General features: G+C 41.2%; 1 protein-coding gene across 10 annotated transcripts in view; it reads right to left on the bottom strand.

Moving 5' to 3' along the window:
- Positions 1 to 200: 200 nt before the first annotated feature.
- Positions 201 to 19928, bottom strand: part of ANO5 (anoctamin 5) — a 99766-nt gene continuing 80038 nt past the window's right edge. For all 10 annotated transcript variants that reach the window (XM_090032856.1, XM_090032854.1, XM_090032852.1 and 7 more), the window contains 7 exons: positions 17929 to 18098; positions 15722 to 15819; positions 15323 to 15453; positions 13791 to 13996; positions 11367 to 11545; positions 7889 to 7994; positions 201 to 5668 (listed from right to left, as the gene is read on the bottom strand). In XM_090032856.1, the coding sequence (XP_089888982.1) occupies positions 5444 to 5668; positions 7889 to 7994; positions 11367 to 11545; positions 13791 to 13996; positions 15323 to 15453; positions 15722 to 15819; positions 17929 to 18098 (1115 nt within the window). In that variant the 3' untranslated portion in view covers positions 201 to 5443. The remainder of the gene's footprint in view (positions 5669 to 7888; positions 7995 to 11366; positions 11546 to 13790; positions 13997 to 15322; positions 15454 to 15721; positions 15820 to 17928; positions 18099 to 19928) is intronic.

The following is a 19928-nucleotide window of genomic DNA, read 5'->3' on the forward strand; positions in this document are numbered from 1 at the left end:
TAGCATGTATTCTGTTATCTAAATATAGTGTACTATAATTGAATTGAGGCAATCCCTAATTAATGATCAATTCTTCTGTAACAAAAATACACTATATGCTTTTCCATGAGGGACTACAGACAAGCGTGAACTCCTTGAACTACAGATACTCTTGATTTTATGAAAGGGAATATGATTTCACAAGCAAGTGAACAGCAGAATTAAAAAATAAACACTGCTTTATTAGCCAACACATTTTAAACCTTGTTAAATGTGCATATAGTGTAGCTGAATGCAATGTTTAAAAAATTATCCCAGGATTAGTATATCTTATACATCAGCATCATACTTTAACAGACAAAAATGCCAGTCTGTTTACATGACGATACAGGGGGATCAAAACAAGCAAGACATACAGTACACTAAACAAAAATATCCTTTTTTCCCCTACTCCTTCTGTGTCATTTTCTCCAGCTGGCTGAAACTGACAGCTTTATTGAACATTTACATAAAAAAGTAAAAGCACAGTAATAAAATCTTCAAGAAAATCATTTATAATGTTTTGTTGTAGCATACTTATGTTCTCAATAAATATATCTATTGTAAAAATACTATATTTAAATTGGAAAAAAAGTCCCTGATCATTACTGCTTACATTTTAAAAGCCAATCATCATCTTGCATTATTTTATTGATGCAATCTACTATTGTCTAAAGTTACAATAGATGCATCAGCAAACAAGTTTCACTTTGGTTAAAGGACACTTTAAAAAAATTCAAACTTCTATACATTTATAGTATATTTTGTATGTTCAGTATTTAATTTTTGACCAAAACTAAATATTCAGATAACTTAATACTTGAAAAATCTTGTTTTGGTTTTTATTTTGCCATACTTTTCAGGAAATGTATAAATAATATGAGCCTGTACAACTGTTCTGATACTAATAAAGATCTGTTTGTGAAAATAGTGCTTAGCCACTACAAAAATGGAAAGGCAAATAGTTACATTAGGAGATGGACCTTTTCTGTGACTTTAAGTGGTAATAGTGTGACAATTTGGCATTGTTTTGGAAAACAGTTGTTTAGTGATGCTAAAAAAATACAAGTATGCACATATTTAAATATGTTGAGCACCCAGTTTCCTTTTTTAATGTGTGCTAAATGGCATGTATATAAATACACATGCTATAATATCTAGTCACACATTGAGGGCGCTTAGACAAATGGACAGAAGTTAAGAATTGGGGCCAGCTGCTAAAACAAATTTATTTTTCCACTAACTTTAAGTTATTTCTCTCTTTACCCTTCTGCATATTAAAATAGCATTATCCATTGTCAGTGTAACTATATCATTCATATCTTCTTCAAGTGTGAAAAACTAAGACATTGTACTGTCAGACCTGGAAAAAAATGACATTCTTTTTAATCTTCAAGTACACAACTTCTGAGGCTACAGTCTCAAATTTGGCTTTTCACATTAAGGGCAGATTTTGTGCATCCTGTACCATGATAACATTTCTCTGTTTCTTTTGCCTTACTACTTCATTCTTTGCCACAGGCTAATATTTAGTAACAGAATTCTGAAAAGAATTTAAATATGAAAACAAATATGAAAACTGTGCATTTTATTTATAGTATATTTGTGAAAAACAGCAGAGTGTTTGTATCATTTGTGTTTTGGTATTGTGTGAATTTACAGTGATTGTAATATATCTGGTTTATTGCACTGTATACTATGTAAGCAGCAGAGTAAACTTAGGCATGAACACCTATAATGAGTCAGGCCTATATTTTCGTGAATGTTACAGAGAGATTTCAGCTAATGACAAATATGGATGTCAATGTTATATAACTAAGGCTGTGTACAGAAGTTCATTCTACGAGAAGAAATTTCCTCTTGTAGAAAAATAGCTCAGAAGCCAAAGAGGTACAGACATAGCTGAAGAGCTTCACAGGCAAGCTGTCCAGCCAGGGGGCACTTAGAGGGAAGGGGAAGGGGCAGGCTGTCAAGTGCCAGTTGGAAGCTGCTGAAAAGGAGTAGCTTCCACAAACAGTTGAGCAGTTTCCCACCCTGGGAAAATGCCCATGCATCCCACCGCTCTCCTGTGGTGGGACCTCTTCTGGCTCTCCCCTAAAAAGAACAGCCCCTGTAATTTGTGCTGCTTCAGGCTGACCTGGAGGAGTGCAGGGAGGCAGCGGGGTGTTACTCAGTTAACCATGGGAAGGCACCAGGAGCCTTGGTGCAGTGGCATGGCAGCCTGCCTGGGTCAGCTGAGCAGTAGGGGCGGCAACTGAAAAGTTGTTGTGGCCAGGAGCCAGATGTGTGGACGCCTTACCCCGTCCAAACACCCAGCCCCTCTAGCTTTTAAATTGCTACTCCCACTGCTCACCTGAGCAGTAAGGGGAGGCAAGGGGAAGCTGTCATGGCTGAGAGCCAGCCTTGCCATCTTGGCTGCTGGCACTCTGGCTTTTCAATTGCTGTGCCTACAGAGAGGGGCACGGGGAAGCGGGCAAGAGGTAGCGCTCCCTGCACTTGGCTCCTGGTACCTGGCAGCAAACAGAGAGAGTGATGTGGCAAAGCCCCTGCCTGCTTCTCACACGAGGAACTCAGGTGTAACAAGCAGGCGGGGAGCAGCTGGTGGCTGCTCTTCCTTCTCCTCCCAGTCTATAGGACAGGAGGAAGCAGCTATCTCCCATGCAGAACCAGCCTTAAGGGTGGGTAACTGCCCAGGGCACTGTGGGCAGGGAGGCACACACACACACACACACACACACACACACACACACACACACACACACACACACACACACACACACACCAGCACCCATACTCCAAGTCAGTGGCACTGCTGCAGGCAGAGGCAGATGGGCGGGCAGAGTTTGGCTCCCACAGCCACCTGTATTGCCCAGCCTAACCCCCACCTCCAGCCACTGCTCAGTGGGAGCCAGACTGGACAGTGAAAGGATGGCTCCACCTCCCCACTGACCTCTGCCCTGCATCCTTGCCCACTTGCTGCAGTGTGGTGGGGCGGGGGGAGGGGGGCACCATTCAAGTTCACCTTTAAGGCTATCTCTGGTCCCATACCTTTTCCAGACTAGTGACCCCAGTCTTGGGAAGGCACAGGAGCCTTTCCTCTAGCTCTATTCCTTCTGGTCCCCTAAAGGAGTTAAGCTGTGGGAAAAGTGTGCAGACATTCAGTCTCCTGGTATGGTCATATTTGCTCTGGGAGAAGAGGTTTAAACATCTACACATGTCTGTTTTCTATTAGGAGAATGGCAATTCTCCTAGTAGAAAATGAACGTCTGTACACAGCCTAAGAAGGCAGGGCCCTGAAGTACAAGCCTGGGAAGGAAGCCAAGTATTGTATTCAGTCAACTATAGTATAGCTGCCACTCTCCTCCTAAAGCAAGCATTGCTTGCTTACTGAGAGAGATGTACATTGGCTTAACCTTCCTGGCTTGTAGCAGAATCAAATGATGCTCATCGGAGGTAGACACTTTATCACTAGAAATTTCTGTTGGTAAATGAGAAGCCAGGTATTTCTTATTTTCACAAATTTTCTTTTCTAAAATGAAAAATGGAAAGCAAAACCTGTGGATTTAGTGAACAATGAGTTCTTTGGCTGATATGCAGACATGGCCCAAGAATGTCTGAGGGCCCTGAAGTCCAGATCCTGATTCCAAGCCTGGGACAGAAGCTGAGTGATAATTCAGTTAATTGTAGTGTAGCTGTTCTTTTCTTTTTTTTTTTTCTTTCTTGTTTTGATACTTGCATGGAAGTATAGCTTTCAAAGTGCAAATATATTAAAATCTCAAATATTTATCTAGCATGGTTCCATGTGAGAGAATTCAGCAAGTCCATTTCTCCTTCACCTTGCAGTTACTCTGCATTCCTTCCTGCTTGTTTGCATAGTGCTGACAATCTGAAGCTCACAGAGATAGCCACTGATCAGCCACCCTGTCCATTTTTGCATGTAGGTTCATTACTTGATGCCTGCAAGTTCACTTTAAAAATAGGTTCTACCACCTAGTCACATGGCTATCATTTTCACATCTTGTGTCAAATGCACATAAGCAAGGCACTAAGCACTGAAGGGTTGATATGTGTATAAAATTGCAGTAAAAACATAAAAATACCTGTAATTGCTCTAAACAATATATACCATGGGCAGTGCTCATAACCAGCTTGCAGGTAACTTGCACAAGTAACTGACAAAGTGTATATTATATGGAATTGCCCCATGACAGAACAGAAAGGATTTCTGCTTAGCATAATAAAAACAAACTAATAACAATAAAAACAACAACAAAGTCCAAGGTTCCTAGTAAAATGACAAGAGACATAAATGTACATTACTTGGCATTCTTTAAATATTAAGAATACTTACCCTACCTCTGTACAATCACATTCACATACAAACACAAAGGCATACGTGAATTGATCAGTATGACAGCCCTGCTTCTCAGTTTTGGGTCCTATTCAAAAGTCATAGTTTGATGGTTGCTTCCAATACAGAAACCCTAACTAGGAAGTTTCAAACCATTTTAGCCCTTTGCTGTCACTTTCTCAGATATGTGCAGAGTCAGAAGCTAATTGAAGGGCCAGCCCTGCAGTAAGTATGTACTTTTTTTCCTAATGATATAATGCAAAGTTGAGATTTAACAGCTTGGGGTGGGGTTAATTAAAACAACTCATTAGAATATAAAGGAAGCTTACTCCACAAATTTGCACTGTAAGCTTTGTGAGGAACTCTTCAGTTGCAGAGAACTATTTATGACAATAAATTAAAGTGCTTTATTTTTCATCATTAGCTGGTGTTATTTGAGTTCTGGGTCTTAAAATAATCCCAAGCAGAATTAGGTTAAATACGTTTGTAAAAATATGTTCCCCTCAAAATGCATAAAAGTTGCAAACTTGTGAACAAATACTCTGTCAGGTATTGTTCACATAGCAGATCCAAAAAACACTCATTCTACCACATACCGCATATGTTAACTAATTAACTTGCAATGTTATGGTACAATTTGCAGTATTTTTCACAGAAGAAACCCCCTCTCACTATAATGCCTTCCATTTACTTGGGATCCAGCTGGAGCCTCTCCCAATATAAGGAAGGCAAGGCAGCCATGACCCTCTGGCATCTAAGACCTGTAGAGGGTGGCAACATCCCCTGGACTGGAGGTCTATGCTATAGGATGTTCTTGATATGTGATTTAACCAATATTCAGGACTACAAGTAGATAGAAAGCAGTGGCCTCTAACAATCATGACACGGGCATCAAGAAATAGCACTTACCAAGCCTATGATGCTCAGTAAGCTATGCCTTTGAAATCTTTGGACTGAAAGCAAAGGGTTAAAATGAGCGTATGGCTTTCAACATGCTGCATACTGAGCAGATCATAGATAAATAAGGCCCAGCATTTCAAGGGTTAAAATCCAACAGGCAGCTCCTCCAGGTAGCTACATTGCTTGAGATAACTCCATTTTCCCTTCCGTGGCAATGAATTCCTTTTCCATGCCTTGATACGTCTGGCCTTGGCACAGCTTCTCCTTCAGCTTATTGAGTTCATACTCATGTAGGATTTTTTGTGTTATGAACTTTTCACGTTTTATTCGGGCCGTCACATCTGCTGGGACATCGGGAATCATCCAGGCAACAAAGAATTTGACGATAAACACAACATGCTGTAAAAAAGGAGGCAAGGGAAAGGGAGAAGGAAGGATGTATAAACAAATTCCATACACAGGGAGGAATTAAGGATAAAAGGACATATTTTTAATCTGGCTGTCCTGGCACAGGAAACAATAGCAAACTTAGCAATGATGGCTCTGTTCTTTATTTGAGTAGTTTACAAGTATAAACATGTCAAAACATCCTTCCAGTTATACCTCAGCAGCAAACTCAAAATGCACTGATAAAGTTACAAGCTTAGGAGGAAGAATGTCACCTTCTGAATCACCAGGACTTTTTTCTGTCTCTGGGTAGTTCCTTGGAGTTTTCCCACCCTTTGCTGATGCCACTCAGCCTTTGAAAACTGGCATTAGGACAACAGCATCACAACAGGAATGAAAGAACAAGGATAAAACCCATTATAATTCCTCATATCCATCAATATCCAGCAAAAGCCTAATTGATATTGAGTATTTTTATCTACTTTGCATCACGTTAAAACATATTTAGAGTCTAACGTTACAGTCCTCTCACATGCAGTTCTCTAAAGAAATCAATGGGAATGAACCAACTGAATCACCAGGTCCTAAATTTAACTTTTTATCTATTTGCATAAAAGAGTTTTTAACTCTTTGGACCAAACCCTAAAGTCTCTCAACTTCTAAGGGTGTTTTCTCTGATTAAGGACTTTTTGGGCTTTATTTTGTACATAGTTTCATAGTTTCTAGGGTCGGAAGGGACCTAAACAGATCATCTAGTCCAACCCCCTGCCATGGCAGGAAAGAGTACTGGGGTCAAACGACCCCAGCAAGGTGTTCATCTAACCTCCTCTTAAAAACCCCCAGGGTAGGGGCCAGCACCACTTCTCCTGGAAGCTGGTTCCAGACCCTAGCCACCCTGACTGTGAAGTAGCGCCTCCTGATATCTAGCCTAAACCTACCCTCTGCCAGCTTGTGACCGTTATTCCTGGTCACTCCTGGTGGTGCTTGGGGGAACAGTGACTCCCCCAATGCCTGCTGATCCCCCCTGACTAGTTTATAACAGGCCACAAGATCCCCCTCAGCCTTCTCTTTTGGAGGCTGAACAGGTTCAGGTCCTGTAGCCTCTCCTCATAGGGCCTGCCCTGTTGTCCCCTGATCATGCGAGTGGCCCTCCTCTGGACCCTCTCCATGCTGTCCACATCCCTCTTGAAGTGTGGCGCCCAGAACTGGACGCAGTACTCCAGCTGCGGCCTGACCAGTGCCGCATAGAGGGGGAGGATCACCTCTTTTGACCTGCTTGAAATGCATCTGTGGATGCATGACAAGGTACGGTTGGCCTTCCTAACTGTCTCCCCATACTGCCGGCCCATGTTCATCTTCGAGTCAATGATGACTCCAAGATCCTTTTCCGCCTCTGTGGTGACAAGAGGGGAGTTCCCTAACCTGTAGGTACGGTGCCGGTTGTTGCTCCCGAGGTGCATCACCTTGCACTTGTCTGTGTTGAAACCCATCCTATTCTCGTCCGCCAACCCTTGTAACCTGTCTAGGTCTGATTGTAGCCTGTTGCTTCCTTCTAGTGTGCCCACATCCCCCCACATCTTAGTGTCATCAGCAAATTTGAACAGGGTGCTTTTTACCCCCTCGTCCAAATCACTGATGAAGATGTTGAACTGTGCGGGCCCGAGGACTGAGCTCTGCAGAACCCCACTGCCCACATCCTTCCAGGTTGAGAAGGACCCATCCACCACCACCCTCCGGGTGCAGCCCTCCAGCCAGTTGGCGACCCATTTGACTGTGTGGGTGTCTACGCCACAGCCCTCCAGTTTCTTAATGAGAACGGGGTGAGAGACAGTGTCAAAAGCCTTCCGGAAGACCAGGAAGAATGTCCACTGCTACCCCTGCATCTAATGATCTGGTGATCTGATCGTAAAAGGCCACCCGGTTGGTCTGACAGGACCTGCCACTGATGAACCCGTGTTGGTTGCCCATAAGCATGCAGTCCCCTGCTGGCCCCTCCTGGATGTGTGCCAGCATAATTTTCTCAAACAGCTTGCCTAGGATCGAGGTAAGACTAACTGGCCTATAGTTTCCCGGGTCATCCCTCCTCCCGGGAAACATCTGACACTGTTATTCAAGAATATATTGTAAGAAAATATCTTGTCCCTTTATTAGCTCTGTTTAACTTTCATAGAACATTAGTAGCTATATGCAGAATCTAAAATGTGTTAATTCAAGAAATTTTATAGCACATACCTCCATAATAATGATAAAGGCCATTTTGGCAGCAAGAATGTGCCAAAACTGCATTGTATGTGAATATTTCAGCTCATGGTCTGGTGGATATCGATAGTCTCTGTACCTGTTAGTTATAAATAAATGTAAAGGTGAAATGGTATATTCAGTCTGAGACAAGCAACAAGCTCAGTGACATTTACATGAAAATACAGCTGTCATTTTAAGAACCTCTTGACCTTGTTTTAAGTGATGTGTTTACCTTTGCAGGAAAGGTTGGCTCTTTAACTTTCCTATCCATGGTTAGACAGCCTCATTCATAGCAACAGAGGATGTCTGGAGATGCGTGGGAATCAAAATTTGTTCTACTATTGTTTTCAGGTGGTGATAAAGTAAAGTGGCACAGAGTGATGGAACGCAGCATGCTGCAAATGGACAAATGCTGAATATGACAATGGAAGTTGACAGATTTTTTCTGTTTCACAGATGAAGGGCTCACTGGGTGGGTAGGCAGATATGTGTGTTCAGCATTAATATCTATAGGACAAAAAACACCTGGACTATCAGATCTCTGTCTTGAGTCATAATCTCTGTGTCCTTTTTTTTCAGTATAACTTTCTCACATCAAATTTTCTTTTGCTATGGATGTCTCTGAAACTCCCTCTCAAACCTAAAACCTATACCATTGAGGTATAATTCCTTGAGCATTTTTCCTTGAGCATTGTTTCTTCTCAGTTGCAGGTTGCATCTCAGTTTTTCAAAAGTGACAGATATTTGGAGGCTGAATTCCCACTGATGGTCAAGGACATTTTAGGAGTCTAAGTCAGTTACATGTAGTAAGACTGAGCAGAGCCCGCAACTTTATGGATATACATTTCTTCTGCCATTGTAAAAGGTAACATCTATACCAATTTATACCAGGTGATAATTTAGCCCTTCTGTAAAGAAGGCCAGCTATCCCAGAGAAAAGGCCAGAAGGGAATACAAGAGTCTTTTCTAAAAGACAGTACAGTACTCCAGTATGATAGGGTACAGTGTTGCTCTCTAGCAATGTGTACTATTTTCATGGCCTTATTAATTTTTTTTATCTGAAGTATATATGGTTGGGTAGACAGAAATCCCTGTCTCCATAACAGGAATTAGATCTGTGCAGGGTACTACTTTAACCTAGCACAGTATCCTGTCTTCAACAGTAGCAGGAGTAGATGCTCTAAACTGGAGAAGTATATCGAGTAATATAGCCCTTATTCATTACCCTCCCTAGCATCCATCATTGTTTTAGAGATACTAGAGCAATGGTTCCCAACCTTTTTTTGCTGTGATCCACTGCTGGGAGTGGAATGTGGTGGTGGGAATGGGGGAACTTCCGGCACGCGGCACAGCTCATTCTTTATGTGCGGTGCAACTGGCATTGTCCCTGTGACCCTTATTTGGGTCGCAACCTGAGGTAGGGAACCACTGTACTAGAGGAAACATTTCCAACTTTTCTGTTCAATACCTTTTACTAGATCTATCATCCATTAATCTGTCTAGTCCCTTTTCAAACCTGGCTGTGCTATCTGCCTCCACAACCTCCTGTGGCAGTGAGTTCCACAACGCTATGCTGTGCTCCCTCCCCCTCCCCCTATCTCTATATTTAAACAGCTTTTTTCCTTTCTGTTTGGTACCCATTCTCTTTGTAAAGTCCACTCACACTACTGACAAAGTGGGGTGTCACCTATGCAAGCTTACTTTTATGAATGAGTTAGTCCCCCAGGCCATGTCCAGACAAGTGCAGACGTTTGGTTCCAGAAACACTGCTGCTACTTGTCTCTGCTACACACGCTCTGGTGTGAAGCTGGTTACCTGGGTGGGGTAGGCAAGGCAACTATGCTGGCCCCAGAAACCTTACCTGGGGCAGCTGAGGGCCAGGGCAGCTGCAACTATGGTGCTTTTGCAGTTGGGAGCCTGGTGGGCAGCTGGCTGGCCAGGCTCTGCTTTTGGGTGGTGTGCACTGCTGCCACATGCACCACCTGGCTTTATTTCTGTGTGGGGTTTTTTGACCCTGGGAGTGCAAAGTAGCAGTGCAGGGAATACTTGAATGTGCAGTGTGTGGCAGCACAGATGAGTTTGCGGTGTCACATACCACATGGCCACCCTCGTCTAGACATGGTCCCATGTAACACCCTACCCTGCCTTTACATTCAGATGTCATTGTGCCTCTCATAAATTACATTAAATTAAGGAAGAAGTCTGGCTGCTGGCCAGAGCATCTGGTTCCTCCAGCATGGTGTCCCCCTGGTTCCTCCAGCTGTCCCCTGGTTCCTCCAGCATGGTGGGAGCCAGGAGGAGTGGGGAAACAGCAGTTTCCACTAAAGGGTGCAATTTGCCCCAAACCAAACACCATGTGCAGGGGTGTTTACTGCAGCAAAAAAGTAACAGCACAAATCTGTGTCACTACTATTTTTGCCAGAGCAAGTGCACACACCTGCATGTGGGGATTTGCTCAATAAGTCCATCATCTCTATCTCCTTTCTTGAATACCAAAGTGCTGCAAAGAAGCCCCAAACTCCATCCATCCTAAACTGAATTGTAACAGTTTTAGTTCATCCAATCTGGAACTAAAAACACTTGCATGTTCATTAAAAACTAACCAGCAGAACTGGAATTTTGAACAATGGCAACCAAACTGCTTTTGAACAGCACATAGTCCACAAATTATTTGTAGAAACCAGAGGTGGTGAGAAAGAGTGAAAATAAGGATTCCTCAGACTGGGTTAAACACCTTTGGACCTATTTCTGGAAAATATTACTAAAGTGGGCTGTTTTAAGTTATGCTGTTAGGCCCTCCTGTGTATTGCTTTTTATGTTACACAACTTTTTTCACACCCTTTCCTGTGTTACAAGCTTAGTCTCCCTTTGATGCAAGCAATAAAGCACCTGTGGTTTTTGCTTGCTAGTGGGATCACTTACACCTGGGGTGTCAAACATATGGCCCTTGGGATAGATTCAACTCAGAGATGGGCCATCTGGTTTGTGGGACTGCCAGAGCCCCTGCAGAGGCACTTACTGAGCTGTTGTGGCTATTGAGGTTGCTGTTTCAGCATGACTCTAGAACCCATGGAGTCAATGACAATCACCTCCTCTGCCTCCTGCTTACTCACCACTGAAATTAAGATTTTCAATTAGTCCTGGCCATTATAATAGGTAGTAAGAGAAAAGTGAGGGGAACAGCAGTGGTGTTAATGCCCCGAGCTCTGGAGTCATTCTGGAATTGCAGATATGGCAGCCAGGGGGCTTACTGCTTCTGCTTGTGGATGATTCAGCCCTCAGGAAGCCACCATGGTCTGGATTCAGCCTGTGGGGCCAAACAAATTTGACAACCACAACTTGAACAATGTTCAAGCTAAAGTGTACAATAGCTCTTAGAAGGGGGGATTTAGGCCCAACTGTTTTACTTAGATTTGAATAATCTTTTTGGAGAACTGTATAAAATGTAACAAGAAAAATCGCCACAAACCTGCAAAAGACAATGTCCCCTTGATCTTTAGGTCTGGCTTCTACAGAAAAATTTTCGACTCTGAATACAGAAAGACTGTTATTAATGTATCCAGACATAGGTGAGTCTGCATTTGGAGAATAGGCATAGTAGTATACTAAACGAGGGATCATATCCGATGTGAAGGCTACAATGAAAGCCTAAGGTGAAAAAAACATACAAAACTTTAGATGGTATCAAACAAGCCATGATATAGGATTAGTTTCACAAAAGGATTTCTATGTTGAAGCTTGCGGAGGGTAGCATTAAAATCTAATGAATCAGTAAGTAATAAATAACCACTTCTAGCATGATGGTAAAGGCAATCTCCAGAGAAGTGGAATATGCACCTTCAAATCCCTTCAGCCAGAGGAAGAACTTTAACCCAGATCTCGTGTCATGGAGGAGTGCTTTAGCCACTGACCTACTCAATAAATGGCAGGCGAGCAGGGTGGGTGGGGAGAGGGAGGAAGAGAGGACCACCTCTTTCAACTACATTTCAATAAAAGCAGTAGCTGTCATCACATTTTGTGTGAAGTCTAATCTAAAATACAGGCTTAAGGTTCTCAGGAGGAGGAATATTTGTGCATCCTGAGTTAAACATGAGCTAGGGGTTTAGCTGAACAGAGTAATTTCAGGACATGCACAGAAACAGAATGAGGTGCATATGGAGTTTAGGCACCAGTTAAGTGGAGGTTTGGTGTCTAAGATTTGCATGTGTGGATTCTGCTGAATATTTTCCTCTGCTATAAAATGGGATTTTGTTTGGCAGTCCAATCAAAGTAATATTGGAGGTTTCAGACACTATATGAAACAGTTTGTGAAAAGTATCCTTAGCCACTGAAGCTATCTGGACACCCAGAACCAGGTAAGGATATAAGAGAATTCCTAAATTGTGGATATTATAAACAATAGGCAGAAACACCATTCAACTGACAGAAATAATCCATGTTTACAATTCCTATACTTCCCGGTATACAGCCAGATTACCAAAAATGATATGTTCAAGAAAGAGATCCTGGAAATTATTGTGGCTAATTCTGTAAAAGCATCAGTTTAATGTTCAGCCGTGGTCAAAAAGGCAAATAATAATTCCTAACATTCTTAGTATAGAATTGAAAATAAAACAGAAAATGTTGTCTTGCTGTATAAATCCATGTCATGCCCACAGTTTTGTTTCCTGCCCCCCCACCTCCCAAAGGCTGATATAATAAAGATAAAAAAGGTGCAGAGAGGGGCAACACAGATGATCCAAGGTATAAGGGGAGTTCTGTAGGAGGACAGATTCAATAGGCTAAAACTTTTCAGCTTAGACAAAAATATGACTGCTGTCTATAAAATGATGAATGGCATGGAGAAAGTAAACAGGGATTTTGCTCTGTTATCTCCTAAATTACTAGAACTAAGGGTCACAAAATGGATAGTGGGTTTAAAGCGAGTAAAAATAAGTTCTTTTTCACATGTAATTATCTCACAGAACTCCTTGCCACAAGAAGTTGTAGATGCTGATCATTTAATGGGTTCAAAAGAAGATGGACAAATTCAGGTAGGGAATATCTGTCACTGAGTGGTAAGACTGTTAGTTAGGGGTGTGAGATCCAAATTAGGAGAATTTTTTGGGCCTCTGAATGGTGGAAGTTTCAAGGAAAGTGCAAAATCTTTCTGAATGGGTCCTAAAGGGTCCTAAATATATATTCTTCCCCTTAGCATCTACTATCTGCCTCTGTGAGTCCAGAAGACTGGACTAGAAGGATTCTTGGAAGGACATAGTGTGGAATCTTCTCAGATTCTTATGTTCAAAGCTTTATTTGAACTAAATTTGGAGGACTTGAAAGAAACCCTTGTTAATTCAAAATGTAGGGGACCAAAAAAATATTGACTTTCAAATAAATCACCATATTTGATTCCAAATACCAGCTTTGAATAAACTGCCAACTGCCCCCCTGCTAGTCTCCAAATGCACCAAACTGCCCCGATCCCACCAACCCCTGATCCTGCCAAACTGTTTCCAAGGGTTTACGGTCCAAGGGACCAGAAAATGGCTTTGAATTTCAAAGTAGCCATATTTCAAATTATGTGTACTGTAAAGCATACAAAAACCTATCATTTTGTCTGAGGAGTGATAATAGCTTCAAAGTATGCAATACTTTTAACTATTTGATATTTGAATTAATGACCTTTTCCTGTATTTGCCAGACATTAGAAAGAGAAAGGAATACGTTATTCTGATCCTAGGAAATCGAGTTGAAGAGCAACATATCATCAATGTATTGGTAGCACTGCTATCCAAATGGTTTTGTCGCTCTGCTCAGAAGCAGAAACAACAGGGACAGAAGCCACAACTCATGGAAATATAAAGATTAGAAAACAGCTGAAATATAAAATGGACTCAACAAGTTTACTTACATTAGTAACAACAGACAACACCGCCATCCCATTCAGAATTTCTTGCCAAACTCCTATACTGTGGGCTTTGGAAGCAACAGGCCTCCGGAACTGAGTGGTCAGCTTCCAGGAATCTACTCGAATCTCCAATATATTATTCATCAGAGCAAGAAGGGGAGCCAGAGGGAAGGAGGCCACAAAGAGTGTAATAAATCCAAACTGAATGACTGCATACAAAGAAGAAAACATACAACAGTTGGTTTGAAGGTTGGAAATCTTATCTTCAAGGTAACTCTTCATGATGTTCAGACAGCAGAACATTCAAAATAATACTATCAAATTAAAAAGTAACTCCAGTGGAATATACTCACATAAACTTTTTTATCATTTAAGGATGCTAATAACTGTATAACTCCTATATTCTCTTGAGAAAGAAGGGTATGTGTGTGCATGTGTGTGTAAGGAAGGGGAAGAGAGAGAGAGAGACCAGAGGATGAACAGACAAGGGAGTAAAGATGACCAGACTTCCACCAATCTAAGACTTTTTTTGCTGGCCTTCCTGCTTTTCAATTTCAAACAACTGTTTCATAAACTAACCCTTTTAATTTTATTTCTTCCTCATCAGGAATATGTTGAATATTTGCTACTATTCTTCATGGGTTCACTTGTAATATTAGCCATTACATAGATCTTTACTGCCCCATGGATCTTTACTATCTGATCCATTATGAGCAGATACTGATTTTTTTTGTTTTAATCCTGCATGATTCCTATCTATGTACTGAACAAACCCGAATATGTTTGGTTTCTAACCTGATATAATCAAAGCCCTAGGTGAAACAGCTCCATGAACAAAGTATAAGCAGGTGGTTCCAAACAGCAATGTATATAAATAGGGTTTCTACATACAGCTTAGAAGTAGCATTAAAAAGGGTATAGCCATTCAACAGACTCTACCCTTTTATCTGATGAATATTGACTCCCTCCCCCACTGCCCCCTAGTGTTTTCTGGACTCAACAGAACATCAGTTTTTGTTTTTAGTTACTCAGCTGTTTGTGAACACCCTCAATCAATCATGTCTGGATAACCTTAGAAACAGCACTTGCTAGTTGACTCATGCTCCCTCTGGTGGTTGGCTGGGTTGCATCAGAGCACAGATCTAAAACCAAGTGCTTTCCCTCTGATCCTCATATCTGCAGTGCAGATTCTTACAGCATATTTGGCACATGCTTCATCATCAAATTTTCCACTGACTTCAGTGGAAGTCGTACTTGAGAACAAGAGTGGAATGCACAACAGAGAAATGCAATGACGGCAGCAGATCCACCCTCCAAAGAAGACAGAAACAATTATTCCTTGGAGTGGAAGTTTATGGACAGAAATGCCATTGCATTAAATAATGACAAGGCATCTCAGTTTATAGTGCTGACCCATTGACTGCCTATATCATTCTTTGTCTACAAGACAAATTAGAAATTGTGCCAACCTGTAATATCCAAAAAGAAAGCTTTCTTCTTGTACCTATTAGTACAAAGCTGTATTTTTAGCTTACCCATTTCTAGATATTCATAGAATAGTCCCAAGGGTCCAAAATGCTGAAGATCATGGTCCTGCTCCCACCGACTATATAAATTTTCTGGATTACACCTAGCTCTCTGGCGCCCCCACCAATTCCAAATCCAGCTGTACATGGAGAAAGGGAACAATGTACATGGAGAAAGGGAACAATGAATGAAAGCGGGAAATAAAGTACCCCTTTCCCCAAAGGAATCTGACCCACCCAAAGACTAGCTTTCACAAACCTGGTTTTTGTGAAAAAAATTCTAAAAATCAAATCTGCTTTTTCTGAACCTCTGCAGTTAACTTATTTCACTTAAGAAGCTGAGAAAAGTAACACTGTTCACCACCCTTTCTGTAAAACAGTTGAAATATAAAACTGGGAATCGCTTACGGTACAATGGCCTCTTGTATGTTTCCCCAAATCTGTTTGCCAGCCATGACTATGGTGAGCTGTGTCGTTAATTCTATCAAACAGCCTGCAGGATCACACTGAAAGGAAAGACGTGGAAAAAACAATTTTTTATCGTGGCTACCACCTGAATAAAATATGTTTTACTCTAAGGTAAAGTTTTCAAAGTGTTTAGGGAGATAAGTAATATACACTTCAGTTTTCAGCTAAGGTTTCACATTCAGGAAGATTCTTATCAAAAGGTTAAACTTGAGTTTTTTTCCAAAAAGGGACATGCTAAGTAAAAACCTTCAAGACTCAACAGTACACAGCATTTTAAAGCTACCTTGAGATACTTAAGGCTCATACCTGTACTCCAGTCTGCATCTAAGAGGGCATGTCTACATGTGAAATTTGTGTGCCTGAATAAACTTTAGCTCAGTTTGTGCTGGAGTTCATTGCTCCTGGGCACTGTGTTTGCATGTGTGCCTGGGACTGCAGCATGCTGAGCTGGGACACAGCAGCCCCAGCTGGCAGGGGGCCCTGGAGGCAACATGCCAGTCCAAGGCAGATCTGACCCAGCTCAACGTGCTGCGGAGGGGCTGGCTGGGGTATTTTACACTTTAGTGTGAGGCTAGCTATGTGTTGTGGCAGAATAAATAACTCTGCCGTAGGACAGTACTTGTCTGGTGGTACTATCCTATGGGGGAGTTAATTAGTTTACTATGCCCTAATAGCACTGTACATGTAGGCGCTGATGTTTTACTGCAGAGCTAATTAATCAGCTCTGCAGTAAATGTCTTGTGTAGATGTGCTCAGAGAGACCAAATCCTGAAATGATCTCCAGCACTGTTTTATTTCACATACAGCTGGAATATTTAATATTATTAAAAATTGGCTTGGCTTTTTGCTAAGGACATTAGTCTTTAATTTTTATTTTATTTTTTTTTATCATGGCCATCATGAGAATTTAATGACCTTGACAGCACCAAGACAACTTTAGACCCTAACTCCACTCAAATACCTTTGTTTATCTCAAGTTGTGGGGATTCTTTTTCTCTCTTTATCTTTTGACCTTAAGCAGCTTAACACTAATTGTTGACTTGATCTCTTTACACATGGCTTCACTGGGAATCCTTGTACCCAACAGTGTCTTCTTTGAAACTATCTAGTGTTTAAGTGGTGGCAGAGATGCTTTAAAGTGGAAGTGATTTACTCCTAAAGTGAGAGTCATATTTACTCTAGCTTTGATCTGTCCTTGTGAGCACCACACACTCTGCTCACAAATCCAGAGGCCTCATTAAATCAATGAGCTCAGAAAGGTGTCATTTAATGGACTTAAAAAAAATAAGTATATGTGGCACTGGGGAGAAGGGGTAGTTCAAGACTTTCTTTAAATTAATTTCCTAATTTATTCTGTGCCTGGTGCTGCTTAGATCCTTGAGTACATGTGGGAAGGAGGAGGAAGGTCATCAACAGATTTCCACTATTTTTCTACCTCTCTGATCCTGGAAGCAGTCAAAGGGGATAGGTCAGGTGAGGTCAGTCCCAAGGTTGCTGCTACTGTTGGGGTACCTTAGATGCTGTAACAACCCTTCTCCACTCTGATTAATTTAATTGAGATGCTTTGCATCACTGGTGATTCTTTGGGAAGAATAACCTGGTGGCACCCATCTCCTTTCCAGGTATGGATGGTCATTGGCTTGCAGGGAGGTCATCTGCCATCTGACAAGCCTTTTTTCAGTTTTGCTGGGTGTCCACACACCCTCCTCACCCCAATTTAGTCACTGACAACCTAACCCCAGAATAGGCTGTACTGGTTTACATGGTACCAAACAGCAGACCAAGATAGGCTCTTGGTCTAACAGGCAAGCCTACAGCACCTGGTATTCCCAGGCAGTCTCCCATCCTACTGCTAACTGGGCCCAACCCTGCTTAACTTCATAAGATCAGGTGTGGCATAGCCATAGGCCTTAAAGGGGTAGGTGCTAGGTTAAAGCACCCTGATGCCAGGCTAAAGCAGAAACAGAGCTCCTCTTAGTGACACCAGCTCTTAGAAAGCCAAGCCCAGGATTGCTGAAGAACAACAGACTCATTCTAAACTTCTTCTTGCAGTTAGTAATCTCTTGGAGCCAAGGGATAATAATGGGGACCTGGCTTAATATATTAATTGCATCCCACATACATGAAAAGTACAGGGACAGTCATACCTCTTCATTTCTCCAGTGATTAAACATGTATGTATACTTTCCAGGGTATCCAACAAACTTTCCTTTGAAGAAGGCCACATAGAAGCAGGATGAGTAATAGTTGACAAACTGGAACAGGAACATCTTCATAGTGAGTCTGTTCTCATATTCCAGGTGAGTCCTTGGGATCTCTGCAGAACCAAACTAAATTAATTTCTTTACCACATTTCTAGCCAAATGCAGACTTGTATGTGTTCATCACCCACAGTGATTCCATGGAAAAAACTATCAGTTCAGCAGATTGCATTCCTGTTTTCAGATTGGATATCTTTTATAGTGAGTAGGCAGGGAAATGGAAGTCATTCTAGAAATATTTATCAGCTCATATTTTCTCATCTTTATATATTGCTCATTATCACTAACTCTGCCTTAAAACCCTGTAGCTTGTAACTCTTTAGTGCATTTCTCAAACTGTGGGTTTGCTCAGAGAACATTAGTTGTGCTCTCTCTGGAAGACAATAGCTTTCTACAATCAAAAGTACTGTGAAGCAAAGAAAGTGGGACCCACTTTGAAAGTGAGTTTTGCAACAGGTGAATAGAAAAACAAAGGGGTTGGGGGAAACGGAAAGAATTTGAGAAGAAGCGAGGGGAACCAAGCAGGTAACACAGACGTGAACACCCTAAGGACTCTGATAGACTCGTAGCCATGTTCTCTATGATGTTTGTTTTCTTAAGAAGCTGAAAGTACCAATCACAGAAAGTGCAGTAAGGTTACCAGTAATATAACAATAGTTAACTGTTTGGAGCAGAGGAAGAATGAAAAAATAACTACAAATATTCAGGATGCTCTGAAGTGGGTTGAAACTTCCTGAATGTGTACTGGGTTCAGATCACTCAGGACAGGAATATTTTTTATGGCTGTGCACCTATTTTGCTGAATTTAGTCTAATAAATAAATTCTCATGTCCCTATGCTACATTTGGCCATTTTATTACACATGCTTGTGCTCATATATTGTATTGAATATATAAACTAAAATACAGTAAGTTTAAGTTGAGTTAAGAAGTAAACTAAACTGAAGACGTGAAGGCAGTCACTTGAAAGGATTACTGTCCAATAACAAATGTTTGGGAACTCTCGTCCAAAAATCTTGTCTTTGAGTTTACACACATTTTGCTCTTAAACAAGAATATACAATTCCCAATGATACTAGCCACAGTTATATGTATATCTCTGAAAGTAAAAATTCCCCTCTTCATTACAAAGAAATCAAGAATAAAAAGACGGTTTTGACAAATTCTAGTTAGCTTCTTGTTCCTGTCTTCCACTAAAACTTCAACAGATGATAGACTCCCTGCTCACCATTAGAGGGCAGCAAGTACACAAAAGTGGAAAAGTTGGCATTATCTACTATTAACTGATCACCATAAAGCAGGGATGATGGTGTTTTGCCTATTTAGGATTAATCCTTCACATTAATGTGCAAATATACAAAATAATATGATTGTTCAAGCTTTTGTGCACACTTTAATTGGGATTTAACAAGAATTTGATTTGAAGTTGAAAAAAGGATACTTTTCTTTTATACAAATGGCTGTTTCAGTAACTGACTTACTGCTATTATTTTGCTAGTGGACAGAGAAGAATTAAAATTTAAAAACCAGACAAATGAGAGCCCTGTGGGCCATTGGCATGCAGTGGGCACATCTACACATGCGCTTTAATGCGCAGTAGCCTATTTTAATACACATTAGAGCATCATGGCAAAAACCGTGCATATATGCTAATGCGCAGTAAAATTAGGCTATTGCACATTTAGCGCCACTAAAAAAGTGTGTGCTTTCGTTGCTATGCAATAGGGCAGCTAATGTCCATTTACTTAGTACCTCACATTAGAGGTAATGAATTTTAATATGCAGTAGCAAAAGCACATTAAGGACAGTGCAGATGCACCCAGTATTTACTTTAATATTTGTGGGTTTTAAAATCATCTCCTTCTAGAAATTATGAAATTGTTAATG

This window comes from Crocodylus siamensis, chromosome 2, assembly GCF_052110815.1.
Source record: "Crocodylus siamensis isolate JL-2025a chromosome 2, ASM5211081v1, whole genome shotgun sequence".
NCBI lineage: Eukaryota > Metazoa > Chordata > Crocodylia > Crocodylidae > Crocodylus > Crocodylus siamensis.